At 45.6% G+C, this 14,392-nt stretch overlaps 1 protein-coding gene across 4 annotated transcripts in view; it reads left to right on the top strand.

The window, feature by feature from the left end:
* SFXN5 (sideroflexin 5) overlaps window positions 1-14,392 on the top strand; it is a 133,993-nt gene that overhangs the window by 43,259 nt on the left and 76,342 nt on the right. For all 4 annotated transcript variants that reach the window (XR_001886485.1, XM_017876725.1, XM_017876714.1 and 1 more), the window contains exons 4-6: window positions 7,152-7,178; window positions 7,792-7,846; window positions 10,427-10,452. Coding sequence is in view for 3 of the 4 variants with exons in the window: in XM_017876725.1 (XP_017732214.1) it covers window positions 7,152-7,178; window positions 7,792-7,846; window positions 10,427-10,452 (108 nt within the window). In the remaining variant the exon portion in view is untranslated. The remainder of the gene's footprint in view (window positions 1-7,151; window positions 7,179-7,791; window positions 7,847-10,426; window positions 10,453-14,392) is intronic.

The following is a 14,392-nucleotide window of genomic DNA, read 5'->3' on the forward strand; positions in this document are numbered from 1 at the left end:
TATTATATTATATATAATAAATATATATACTTTTCATTCATTCAAGGGTTTTGGTTGGAAGAATAAGACTGCTTTCTGTGCACTGATGTGGAAAGATCTCCAAAATATATGACAAGCCTGAGGGGCAGAACAGTGCAGTGACGAGCTAGCCTTTAGAGATGGAAGCAAGTGGTAGTTAAGGGCAGGGACTCTCGAGGCAGACTGCTTGGGTTCAAATCCCAGTGCTGCGAGACTTTGTTTTTTTGTTTGTTTGATTTTAGGTTTTTTTGTTTGTTTTGTTTTATTTTGAAACAGGGTTTCACTCCTGTCACCTAGGATGGAGGGCAAGGGCGTGATCTTAGCTCACTGCAGCCTCCGCTTCCTGGGCTCAGATGATTCTCCTGCCTCAGCCTCCCAAGTAGCTGGGACTACAGGTGTACGCCACTGTGCCTGGCTAATTTTTTTATTTTTTCTAGAGTTGGGATTTCACCACGTTGCCCAGGCTATTCTCAAACTCCTGAGCTCAAGCAATCCACCCGCCTCAGCCTCCCAAAATGCTGAGATTATAGGTCTGAGCCACCACGCCCAGCCTGCTGTGGGACTTCAGGCAAGTCACTTAATTTCTCTGAGCCTTAGTTTCCACATCTGTAAAAATGGGAGATATATGAATCCCAACCTCCTAGGGCTGTTGAGGGGATTAAATAAGTGAATAAGTCATTCTGGCCAACCTTAGATGTTGATGTGCTCCAGTGTGGGGGAGACCCAGGTGAGGAGGCCTGGGTGCCTGTCTCCATCTTGCCACCGACCCCTGGGGCCCTGGCTTAGTCACTTAGTTTCTCTGAGATGCCTTACCTAGTCTAAAGAGCATCTGTCTACCTCCCAGGCATTTGGTGGATAAAACAATAGAGATGAAGTTGCTTTGAAAGATGATTAACTCCTTTAAAAAACTGCTCATTTGAATTGCTTCCCTCTATTTTAGGCAAAACTATTGAGCACGTTCTATGAGTCAAATATTTTATATAGGCATATGTCATTTAACGCTTGGGGTTAGTCAGATTGAGCCAAATGTTAGTACAAATAACGCCCAGGTTTCAGAGGCTGAACACAGTCAGGTCTGTTTCTCATTCGTATCTGACTCCATTGCAACTCGGGGACCTGGCAGAGGCCAAAGATGATGCCAAGATGCCTCCTTTCACTTGTGTCTTCTAGGGCCTCACTTGGGAGGCTTCGGGGACTGGAACTGGTGAACGTCATTTCCACCCACAATCCATTAGCCAGCACCAGGAGGCCACTTGACTGTGGGGGAGGCTGAGAATCATAGGCTTAGCTGTGTGCCCATAAATGCAGACTCCAGGGCACCCTCCCGTACAACAATTCATGTTACTGATGGAGAACCAGGCACAGAGGCAAAGTGATTTGCCCAGGGACACACATGGAGTAAGCGACAGAGCCAGGATTTGTCCCCTCCCTCTTTTTCATTGTATCCTGTTCCTCTTTCATGTCTGTCTGCTCTGAAGATGCTAGAGTGTTTTTAAAATATTCTTTAGTTCCTACATTGTCTCCTTTCCTCAGAATTCATTTTCTGTGTATGCATGTGTAGGCTCACTGAGCAGTGATCTGTTTCATTGGGGTCCTCCAAATATCAGCATTTCTAGGCAGAGCTGACCATATCATTGGTGAGACTCAATACGAAATAGAAATGCAAGACCCTTGTTCAAAAAGCAAAAGAAGCTTTTCCTTCCTTTCTGAGTTCTCTCTCTTCCCCCATTCTTCTCTCATCCTGGCAAGGTGTTTTTTTATTTGCTCTTTAGTGTTTCTCTTCCTTAGCCACAGGGGACACTCGTGGGAAAAGTGCAGACCCTCACAGGCACCTGGAGTCCTGCCTCACAACTTGATGCATGGGGCCTGCATGGCCCTCCCTGCGCCCAGGCCTCTGACAGGAGTGGAGGGTTGCAGCAGTCGCTGGGTGGCCAAGAACTCATTTCAGGGAGGTGGCTGAGGCAGTGGGAGACAGGACCACGTGTGAGCTGAGGGTCCAGGCTGCCGGCATGTGCTCCATTCTCCCACTGCGCTTAACTTATGAAACTCAAATTCAAAGATAAAGTCATGCCTCACTTGACATCAGGGATATGTTCTGAGAAATGCGACATTAGGTGATTTTGTCATTACGGAAACATCATAGAGTGCACTTATACAAACCTAGATGGTAGAGCCTACTCCACACCTAGGCCGTGTGGTATAGCCTGTTACTCCTAGGCTACAAACCTGTACAGCATGGTACTCTACTGAATACTGTAGGCAGTTGGAACACATGGTATTTGTGTATCTAAACATAGACAAGGTACAGTAAAAATACGGCATAAAAGATTAAAAAGATGGGGCCAGGCACGGTGGCTCATGCTTGTAATCCTAACACTTCGGGAGGCTGAAGTGGGAGGATTGCTTGAGCCCGAGAGTCGGAGACCAGCCTGGGCAACATAGGGAGACCATGTTTCTACAAAAACACACAAAAAGTTAGCCAAGTGTGGTGGCACATGCCTGTAGTCCCAGCTACTCAGGAGGCTGAGGTGGGAGGATTGCTTGAGCTGGAGAGGTGGGGGCTACAGTGAGCTGTGATGATATCACTGCACTTCAACCTGGGCGACAGAGCAAGACCTGTCTAAAAAAAGAAAAAAAAGATAAAAAATGATATACCTTCATAGAACACTTACCATGAATGGAGCTTGCAGGACTGGAAGTTGCTCTGAGTGAGTGAGTGAGTGAGTGAGTGAGTGGTCAGTGAATGTGAAGGCCTAGGATGTGACTGTGCACTACTGTAGGCTTTATAAACACATATCCTTAGGCTGCACTGAATTTATTGTAAAATTGCTCTCTCTTCAAAATAAATTAACCGTAGCTTACAGTAGCGTTACTTCATAAACTTGTACATTTTTAAAACTTTTTGACTATTTTGTAATAATACTTAGCTTAAAACACAAACACACTGTACAACTGTACAAAAAAATTCTTGTCTATAAGCTCTTTCCTATTTTAAACATTTTACTTTTTTAAAACCTTTCTAAACGTTTTCGTTAAAAAGTAAGACACAAACACCCATATTATCCTAGGCCTACATGGAGTCAGGATCATCAATATCACTGTCTTTTAAATCTGGTCCCACTGGAAAGTCTTCAGGAACAGCAACACACAGGAGGTGTCATCTCCTATGATAAGTATGCCTCTTTCTGGAATACCCCCTGAAGGGCCTGCCTGAGGCTGTTTTACAGTTAACTTTTTTTTTTTTAAATATAAATAGAAGGTATATGCTCTAAAATAATAAGTGGCCGGGCACGGTGGCTCATGCCTGTAATCCCAGCATTTTGGGAGGCTGAGGCAGGTGGATCACCTGAGATCAGGAGTTTGAGACCAGCCTGGCCAACATGTTGAAACCCCGTCTCTACTAAAATACAAAATTACCTGGGCATGGGGTGGGCGCCTGTAATCCCAGCTACTCGGGAGGCTGAGGCAGGAGAATCCCTTGAACCTGGGAGGTGGAGGTTGCAGTGAGCCAAGACCGTGCCATTGCACTCCAGCCTGGGCAACAAGAGTGAATCTCCGTCTCAAAAATAATAATAAATAAATAAAATAATAAGAAGCATGGCATAGTAAACATATAAACCAGTAACATTGTTTATTATTGTCAGGTGTTGTGCTAGGCTTTTATATGACTGGCAATGTAGTAGGTTGGTTTACGCCAGCATTACCACAAATGTGAGTAATGCATTATACTATTACTTTAAGATAGCCACAAGGTCACTAGGTCATAGGAATTTTCCAGCTCTCTTGTAGTCTTATGGGACCACTATTGTATATGTGGTCTGTCATTGACCAAAATTCCTTAGGTGGCAATGCCTGTATTAAAGTCAAGATAGCAACCATGTTGGGTGAGGTGGCTCATGCCTGTAATCCCAGCATTTTGGGAGGCCGAGGCAAGTGGATCACTTGAGGGCAGGAGTTCAAGGCCAGCCTGGCCAACATGGCGAAACCCTGTCTCTACTAAAAAAATAAAAAATAGCCAGGCGTGGTGGCGCATGCCTCTAATCCCAGCTACTGGAGAGGCTGAGGCACAAGAATCACTTGAACCTGGGAGGCGGAGTTTGCAGTGGGTCGATATCACACCACTGCACTCCAGCCTGGGTAAAAAAAAAAAAAAAAAAAAAAAAGACAGTAGCATCAGACCACTGGAATGGGACCTCCTTCTCAGCATTACGCTGATGACCTGTCCACGAATCCAGCCCTCTTGTGGGTCATTTCTCTGGGATCCTTTCTGTTTCCCTGGAGAAGGTGTCTCCATCCTCCTAGCTGTGGTGTCCTGGGAGCTGGACACAGACGGGCTCCTTTAGAGACTCAGCACTCAGACCCTTGCCTGGTCCCCCTGTGCCTGTGACCATGTCTGGGCTGTTCTGATTCAGCTTCTCTGGAGAATAAACCTCCATTACCTGGGCGGGAACTTTGGGCCTCCCTGCTCCGTCTGCTCCGTGCGCTGGGACATTTTCAACCTCTCTCCCTGCTCTCTGGCCATGTTGCCTGCACCTTCACGGTGTCTGGAGCTCTAGTTGGGCTGAGCCCACTCACTCCCACTGAGCATGTGGGGTACACTTCCACCCTCTGCAACATTGCCAACCTCTCATCTCTTCATCAGCTTACCACCTTTCAAAGATGTGTGACATCTTCCGCCTGCTGTGTGTCCGCTTCCTCCCTGAGGGGGTTTTCAGCTGGTTTATTCCTTTGCTGTTCTTTTCTCGAGGACTTGGGAAGAAAAGGAGATGAAACTGTGCCTTGGCATCACTGTGCCTTATCAGAAGTCAACTTAAGTCTAGATATACTTCTGTTTTAGAAGACAATATTCCTCCATTAAGCACGTATTGAGCACCTACTGTGTTCCAGGCCCTGTGGGGTTGGAATGTGCTAGGAGACAGTGCTGAAAAGCCAGTTCCTACCTCTGAGTGGCCTGACCGTGAATCCAGAGGGAGAGGATGCAGAAGGTTGACTGGGGTGGAGGGTATGGGGTGTCAGGAGTCTGTGTACAGAGCCTGGGGTCACACCAGGGACACAGCCCAGACTTGACGGTGCACTTCAGGAAGCTGCTTACTGAGCAAAGAGGGGAGGATTGGCCTTTTATCATTTTTTTTTAAATATATATATATATAACCTCTTAGCTGTTAGGCTCTCACTTAACCTTTGTGCTAGCAGTGATTCAACTTTTTGACTTTTCTCTCATCAGTCACCTCTGTTCCCCAATTATTAGTTTTTAAACATCGACTGCTTCTAATCTGCCTGGGTCTGGAATAGCAGACAATCAAGTGTGTTGGAAATGTGTCTAAAATAAGAGTTAATTAGGCTGTGAAGTAAGGTTTGAGGGACTCAGCTGTGAGAAAAATGCATAAACTTTAATGTATCAATTTTATAACTTCTATTTTTACTACCCAGTAGCCTTCTTAACTTCTGCAGCTTAATTTATGTTCCAGATGACCAACATTGCCATATACATGAGGCATAACAACCGTTCTATTATAAAACTTTAACATCAGCTGCTGGCTGTATCTTCCTTCTAGCCCCATAGCCTTCTTTCTCCATTAAAAATATATACTGGCCTTTGGTGTTTTTTTTTTTGGAGACAGGTTCTCATGCTGTCATCCAGGCTGGAGTGCTATGGCACAATCATGGTTCACTGCAGCCTCTACCTCCTGGGCATAAGTGTTCCTCCCACCTCAGCCTCCTGAATAGCTGGGTCTGCAGGCACATGCCACCACGCCCTGCTAATTTTTAAGAGTTTTTGTAAAGATGGGGTCTCCCTTTGTTGCCCAGGGTGGACTGATCCTGGGCTCAGCGATCCTCCTGCTTTGACCTCCTAAACTGTTGGGGCTACAGGCGTGAGCCACTGTGCCTGGCCCCCGGACAGTGTAAATGTTTATTTACCATGTTTCCTTGATTTGAAAAGGCCTGGGCCGGGCGCGGTGGCTCACACCTGTAATCTCAGCACCTTGGGAGGCCGAGGCAGGCAGATTATGAGGTCAGGAGTTTGAGACCTGCCTGACCAACATGGTGAAATCCTGTCTCTACTAAAAATACAAAAATTAACCGGGCGTGGTGGTGAGTACCTGTAATCCCAGCTACTCAGGAGGCTGAGGCAGGAGAATCACTTGAACCTGGGAGGCAGAGGTTGCAGTGAGCTGAGATCGCACAACTGCACTCCAGTCTGGGCAACAGAGCGAGACTCCATCCCCCCCGCCAAAAAAAAAAAAAAAAGGCCTAATTTATCACATTATAACATCTGTAAAATGAAATGAGTCTTTTAATTGATGGGGGTCTTGGTATTACGGTCACAGTTTTCTTTCGTATGTGGCACATAATAGTATATCTTAGGATCAGTGGTGTCTTAGATTCGATGCAATACAGTATTTAGGTCATTTGAGGGGTTTGACAAATTATTCTGTTTCTCCAACCTGTCTCTTTGCTGGAAAGAGACAGCCTCATCAGCATTTGAAAGGAACTTTTTTCTCCCTACAGCCTTCTTATAATAACAACAGGCATAATAATGTCAGCAACAGTAAGCACTTATAAGCACATGCTATTGTGCTGACACTGCTCCAAGAGCTTCCCATTCACCTCTTAAATGACTCTGTGTTAGAGGCATGGCTATTAGGCCCATTCCACAGATGAGGAAACTGAGGCTCAAAGGTAGAAGTGGCACAGCAGGGAATCTAGGCTATCTCTGAAAAAATTATATTACGCTGCCACTAGTGATTCTGGGAGACAATTGAAGTATCTTCATTTAAATCAGAGGTTTCTACCTGCTTATGACTTAGAGTCAGCTAGGGAGCTTTAGGAAAATGCTGAAAAAAATAATCCAAGGAATTCTAAAGTGCAGACAGAGTCGAGAACCCCTGGCTTCATTGATCCATGTTAGGTCCCCTAGCTCTGCCATTCTGGGACCTCTCTGGCCCTTACTCTCTGATACCACCCCCAGGATAGGACGGCTGCCCAGCCTGGGCTGGCAAGGACAGCCCGAGCTGCTTATGCTTTTGGAGCTGGATCCCTGGGTTAGAAAACATGGGTTGGAAACCTTAAACCAATATATGCTTTTGATTTTTGTTCTTTATTTTCTTTTCCTTTCTCTCTCTTTCTTCCAGCTCTGGAGTGCACAGAAAATCAAGCAGGTAATCCAGTTTTGAATTCTCTATTTCCTTCTCCATGCTGTCCTGGACTCAACCCTGCCCTGTCCCAGGGATCTAGTGGAAGCTCCTCCTCCCATGGCTCTTCCAGGCTCTCACATTTGCCCTTGACTCCCTCACTCCTTCCTTCTGCCCTGGCACCCAAGGGCCAGAGTCTCTGAAGCCTGGAGCTCAGGCCAGGCTGGCCTTTGCCTGGGTTCTCTGAGCTCCTGCAAGAGACATGGCTCTGTCCACAAAATCCTTATTATGTGCCTACCATGTGCCAGGCATGGGGGTAGAGGGCCTGCAAGGTAGACACGATCCCATTCCCCATGGACTTTTGCTGTCCACTGCATTCAGCTTTTAGGGTAAGTTAGGAGAAGGGATGCTATCTGTTTATGGCCCATGGTTTGGTATTCTCTTGCCTCAGGTGGTGGAAAAGCCTAACTGGCCACAAGGCAACTTACAGCCACTGGTGTCTGAATCTTCCCAGAGAAGTTGTCCTCTTGCCTTCTTCCTCCCCTAATGCCTCTGCTTGTCTCCCTCCTCCCTTCCCCTTCCCTGTTCTCCCTCCCTGCACCCCTGTCCCCACCCCATTCTCTGTTCCTGCTTTTTCCAGGCTATTCTACACCCGGACACCAATGAGAAGATCTTCATGCCCTTTAGAATGTCAGGTAAGCTCCTGGGGCCCTTCTGGTTCTGGTCAGCCTGGGGTGCTTACTCCAGTCACAGCTCCAGGAGTGTCCAGATGGTTTGGCCTAAGGAGGGGACAGAGCCTGTCACAATTGTGGCCATATTTGCACCTATACATTCACCTCAGCTCACCTGTACAAGACGGGGGCCAGGCCTCAGAATCCTCTATGGAGCTTGCCTGGCTTTTCTGCCTGAGCAGTTGGGGTGGAGCTGGGCCTTCCACAGGCAAATCTGGTAGTCCCCCGCACCGCCCACTCCACGTCACTCAGCACTCACTAGGACAGCCTCAGTGATGCCTCCTCTGAGCAAGCCCTGGCTTCTACAAGTCATTCCCCCTCTCTTACCAGTGTGTAGCCTGCTGTTTCCTTCCAAGTCCTGCTCCCTGCCCTGCCCCTTTTAGGCAGTCAGTCTCCAGCTTAATTCTCTATTCTCTGGTCCTGCAATTAGCCCTCCTTTCAGAATGGATGCACTGTTACTGCACTGCTGTGCACATACAGAAGGTGGGATTCCTGTTCTGTGGAGACCAGGGGGCAGAGGGGAATACAAGATCCCTGCCCCTGGAAGTCCCAGTGGTCACTGAAGGGGTAGCTGTGTCTATGTGGGCTTTAGGGCTTAGAAAGCACTAGCAGGTACACGAGCTAGGCTGGCATGCTTATCCCCCTAACAGTTCTGAGAGTCTCTGCAGTCAAACTCACGGATGTGCTGACGCCTCCTCGTTGCCATTTCTCCGTACAATGGGGTGCACCCACCTTGAGTTATGAGGGTGGGATGGGAGGGCACTGCTACTGTTGCTTTGGGAAGGCCTCAGAGGGCTGGAGAAAGGCGGTCTAAGTCAAATGGGTCAGTCAGGGTCCCCACCCCCAGAGAGCCTGACCTCATTGGGAGCAATAAACAACCAGGGAGTAGGTGGACATGTGATGCCATTGTGTAAACTGGGGCGTTGAGTGCCCTGTGACCCCCTTGCTTTGCCATGCAAAACTTCAAGGCTCTGAGCATTTTTTTTTTCTTTTTATTTGAGACAGAGTCTCACTCTGTTGCCCAAGCTGGAGTGTAGTGGCGTGATCTCTGCTCATTGCAACCTCCACCTCCCAGATTCAAGTGATTCTCCTGCCTTAGCCTCCCGAGTAGCTGGGACTGCAGGCACACACTACCATGCCTGGCTAATTTTTGTATTTTTTAGTAGAGATGGGCTTTCACCATGTTGGCCAGGGTGGTCTTGAACTCCTGACCTCAAGTGATGCGCCTGCTTTGGCCTCCCAAAGCCCTTCCAGAGCTGGGAAGGGCTCTGAGCATCTTACAGTTGTGGTTGTAGATGCTCCCCAGTCCCTGCACCTGGCACAGCAGGCTCTCACCCTGAGCCTGGCTTCTCTTGTAATTCTTGACCTTTTTGAGTCATGCATTCCTCTGAGGCCCTGATCAAACTCTGGTTCTCTTCCCCAGAGAGAAGTGGGTAGGAGAGCCATGGCTCATGTGCGTGTGTGATTATGCGCACTCAGGAGCAAAGCTTCACTTTAGATGCAAGTCAATAAGCCCAATCCTGCTGTCCAGCCACTGCTCACCGGCTGCCATGGTTAGAGGTTGGGGACAAGAGGCTGTCCACTGACAGCAGTTGGGGCTGTGGAGGGAGCCTCGCCCGAGGGCTGAGAGCAGCGAGGAGGCTGTACCCAGGGCCTGGCTGCGCTTCACCCCAGCTCCCTGCTGCGCCACTGGGGATGCCACAGATTTTTTTTTTTTTTTTTGAGGCAGAGTCTCGCTCTGTCGCCCGGACTGGAGTGCAGTGGCCAGATCTCAGCTCATTGCAAGGTCCGCCTCCCGGGTTTTACGCCATTCTTCTGCCTCAGCCTCCCGAGTAGCTGGGACTACAGGCGCCCGCCACCTCGCCCAGCTAGTTTTTGTATTTTTAGTAGAGACGGGGTTTCACCGTGTTAGCCAGGATGGTCTCGATCTCCTGACCTCGTGATCCGCCCGTCTCGGCCTCCCAAAGTGCTGGGATTACAGGCTTGAGCCACCGCACCCGGCCATGCCACAGATTTAAGAAGTTCTGGCACTTAGAGGTGCATGGCTTAGGTGGGGAGGGAATTTTCTTTCCAGAAATGGTCATGATGCTGGCCGGGGAAGTAAGGGCCTATGTTAGAAAGACAAGCCGAGGGAAGAAGGAAGACATTCTGGGGTCCTTGGAGGATGTTCAGCCTCATGTAGTGAGCGTGGGCAGGGTGTGTCGTGCCTCGCAGGAAATCGTCGGAGGATCACCAAGTGTGAAGCAGTGATGCCCCAGGCCATGGGCAGCCCTGCCTGCAGGAACAGGCCTCTGGGTTCCAGGAGAGAGTGAAAGCTGCCTGGTCAAAGGGGAGCAGAGAAGAGGAGGCTGGGGACACAACCCTGGCAAGGGCTGAATGGGAATGGGGAAAGGGTCTGTGAGATTGGAGATGCCTCCCGCCTAACTGACCTGAACCCCTTCATTAGGGCCACTGATGGCCTGAGACCTAACCCAGAGGCTCCTGGGTATCTCAGGTGAGATGTGGGTGGATTATCAGGCCTGCCTCTTTTCTTCTCGTTCACAGGTTACATTCCTTTTGGGACGCCAATTGTAAGTGTTATCTTCAAAGGATTTCTTTTTCTAAAAAATAATTTTAAATGTCTGACTTATGTTATTGCTCACAGATAATTGAGTTGTTGATTTAGGATAAATCAATTCCTGGAGAGAGATTACCAAATAAAATGATATGTATTTCTTACTGCATCTCTTGACGCCGATTGACAAACCTCTTTTCATAAAAAGCCTGATGACTTAAATCCAGCATGGAGTCGAAAATTGCCTTCTTCCCTGCACGTTTTCTGTCCCCACTGTTGTCATTAGCACCTGCTAGTCATAGGGAAGTTTTCTCAAAGAACTTGGGAAGTAGGAGTGGAAGCATGCCTTCTGAAAATCAAAGTTTAAAATTAATTCAGAAAGAATTTTCAGCATTCTTTTGCTTAGTTTTAGAATCAGGATTATGTTTACTCTTTATTTTTATTGGAATAAAACATACAGAAAGGTTCATTCATCATAAATGTACAGCTTGGTAAATTTTCAAAAAGCAAGCATATCCAGGGCTGGGTGCAGTGATTCACGCCTGTAATCCCAGCACTTTGGGAGGCTGAGGCGGGCGGATCATGAGGTCAGGAGATCAAGACCATCCTGGCTAACATGGTAAAACATCTCTACTAAAAATACAAAAAATTAGCTGGGCGTGGTGGGGGGTGCCTATAGTCCCAGCTACTCGGGAGGCTGAGGCAGGAGAATGGCGTGAACCTGGGAGGCGGAGTGTGTAGTGAGCCGAGATGGTGCCACTGCACTCCAGCCTGGGCGACAGAGCGAGACTCCATCTCAAAAAAAAAAAAAAAAAAAGCAGGCATATTCAGTAAACATCACTTAGGTAAGGAACAGTCTGACACCCTCCCAACTGAGCTACTTTGGCCAGCTCACTTAAAGATTTAGAGCATCATCAGCATCTCAGAAACCTCACATGTGTCCTTCCCAATCACCACCCCCATAGGAAATCACTTTTCTGACTTTTATATTTTAGTTTTGCTTGTTATTGAACTTTATATAAATGGAATCATCAACATGTGCTTTTTTGTGTGTGTCTTCTTTTACTCCACATTGTGAGATTTGCACATATTGTCTGTAACATTCGTTTGTTCTTTTCTCATTGCTGTATAATATTCCATTGTCATAAATTTTCAGAGTTTCTTTATTCATACTACTGTTGGTGAACATTTGGGTTTTTCTAGTTTTGGGTTTACAACAAATAGTGCTGTTTTGAACATGCTTGTACAAGTCTTTTAGTGGATATATGCCGTCATTCCTCTTGGATACAGACCTGGGAAGCTAAAAGCAGGTAACAACTATAATAAATGCAATGTGTGATCCGAGAATGGATCCTGGGTTGGAGCAGGTGGTGTGTAAACTGTATTGCAGTTTCTTATAAAGCTAAAGATGCACTTACAATATGACCAAATAACCCTACTTTTAGGTATTTATCCAAGATAAATGAATGTGTTTATTTACACAAAGATCTGTATGTGAATGTTTGTAGTAGCATTTTTCACATTAGTCTAAAACTGGAAGCAGACAAGAATGACCAACAGATGTTAAAACTATTGGAGAAAAACTAATTGAGAACAGAGTATTTGCATAGTATCAAATTTTCCTGTAGATATCATAGATATTATTCCTTCCATGTTAATTAGTTGGCATCCTCTTGAGTTTCCCTTCTGCCTCTTCCTTTAATGTTTTCTTAAAACTATCAGTATTTAGATACTGTTAATACAGTCTTTGTGTTTTTTTTTTTTAATTCAGGGGTAAAAATTTACTCCTGTCATTATTTATTTTGATATGCAAATTGGGCCACTTTTGACCCAACCTTAAAGCAGTTTCTCTATTTGACATGCCCCCTTAGTCTTTGAGAGCTTCAGTACTCTCTGACACAACAGGATATTCTAGGTTCATCTTTTCTTTTCTCTTTCTCTTTTTCTTTTCTTTTCCTTTCTCCTTTCCTCTTTCCTTTCCTTCATTTTCTGTCTTCATTCCTTCCTTTTTCTTTCTTTTTTCTTTTATTTTGTCTCACTCTGTCACCCAGACTGGAGTGCAGTGGCAGGATCCTGGCTCACTGGAACCTCAAACTCCTGGGCTCAAGTGATCCTCTTGCCTCAGCCTCCCAAGTAGCTAGGACAACAGGCATGTGCCACGATGCCCAACTAACTTCTCAAAAATTTTTTTGTAGAGATGGAGTCTCATTATGTTGCCCAGGCTTGTCTTGAACTCCTGACTGAAAGCAGTCTTCCCACCTCAGCCTCCTAAAGTGCTGAGATTATAGTAGATTTGTCTGTACAGTACTTTCTTCGCCCCCATCCTAGAATAATTGATTTCTCCAAGGAGCCCTGTTTCCTTTTAGAAGGAAATGATACTTAGAAACCAAGATCTTGATTTTGGGTGTACTCATTGTTACTGGAGTGTCATTGCTTCTTGGTATTCTTAGAGGACAGAGCTAGGAGATACAACTTTTAAAAATTCATGAGTTTATACTGATGCCTGTAATTCCCATCAAACATCTCAGTGTTCATTTGTTCTCCCATTTCGTATTTGAATCTCCCTTCTCCTAATGAGATTCCAACAGTATATTTACTCACTTGCAAAATCTTATACATACAAATAAGAGTTTTCAGAATTGCTACATCAATACCACTCTCAAAATACTACTAACTAAAGCCCAAGATTTCTTTGAAGTTCTTTTTGTCCTTAGAAAGTATCCTATTGAGAGTACACAGTCAGAGTACCATGTTCAAAAGTTTCTTGAATTTTTTTCTTATGTGTTTATGTTATCTACTTGATGTACAGTTATAGGTTTAACTGATTTCTGTCGGCATTCCATTTTAGTTGTTTTTCCATTCTTATTATTTTTTGATATTTAGGAGATAGGAATAGTTTAAAAGTCCAAGCTATTTAAAAAGATATACTCATAAAAGTTCCACTCCCCTTCCTATCCCTGCTACCTCCTTCTCACCTATCCTCTGTAGGTAAACAACTTCTCCTTCTTATTTTTTTTGTGTGAGAATAAACAGATACAAATATCTGCTTTCCCCCTTTTTTCTTATATAAAATGTAGTATACTATATACAGATGTGTCTAACTTATGATGGTTCAACTTACAATTATTTGACTTTATGATATGTGACACTGAAAACAATACTTGCAATTTTGAATTTTGATCCTTTCCTAGGCTAGAGATATGTGATTGATACTTTAACCATGCTGGGCAGTGCAGTTCCCAGTCAGCCATGTGATCACAGGAGTAAACAACCCATACTACAGTGTACTCTGTTGCCAGTGTTTTTTTGAATTTTGCATTCTGTGTTCCACATCCCATCACGTCAACAAAATGCCCATTTTCAACTTACGGTATGTTCAGTTTATGATGGGTTTATCAGGCGTAACCACATCATAAGTTGAGAAGTATCTGTACACCCTTTTGCACAATGGTTTTTTTCGCTCGATACATCTGGTTTTTGTGGGTTTGTTTGTTTGTTTGCTTGTTTGTTTTAGACAGAGTCTCACTCTGTCTGTCGCCCAGGCTGGAGCACAGTGGCATGATCTCTGCTCACTGCAGCCTCTGACGCCAGGTTGAAGCGATTCTCCTGCCTCAGCCTAACTGAATAGCTGGGATTACAGGTGTGTGCCTCCACGCCTGGCTAATTTTTGTATTTTTAGTAGAGATGGGGTTTCGCCATGTTGGCCAGGCTAGTCTTGAACTCCTGACCTCAAGTGATCCGCTCACCTCAGCCTCCCAAAGTGTTGGGATTACAGGCATGAGCCACTGCCCCAGCTCTTCCACTTGATATATCTTGAAAATCACTGTATATCGATTTATAGAGATCTTCTTCATTATTACGTTTTTACAGCTGTATAGTATTCTACTAAGTGGAAGTACCATGATTTATTTAGATAATTTCTTACATTAGATTATTTGTAATACTTTGCCATCATG

The sequence above is a fragment of the Rhinopithecus bieti genome, unplaced genomic scaffold (genome assembly GCF_001698545.2).
Source record: "Rhinopithecus bieti isolate Rb0 unplaced genomic scaffold, ASM169854v2 scaffold_1058, whole genome shotgun sequence".
NCBI classification, from domain to species: domain Eukaryota; kingdom Metazoa; phylum Chordata; class Mammalia; order Primates; family Cercopithecidae; genus Rhinopithecus; species Rhinopithecus bieti.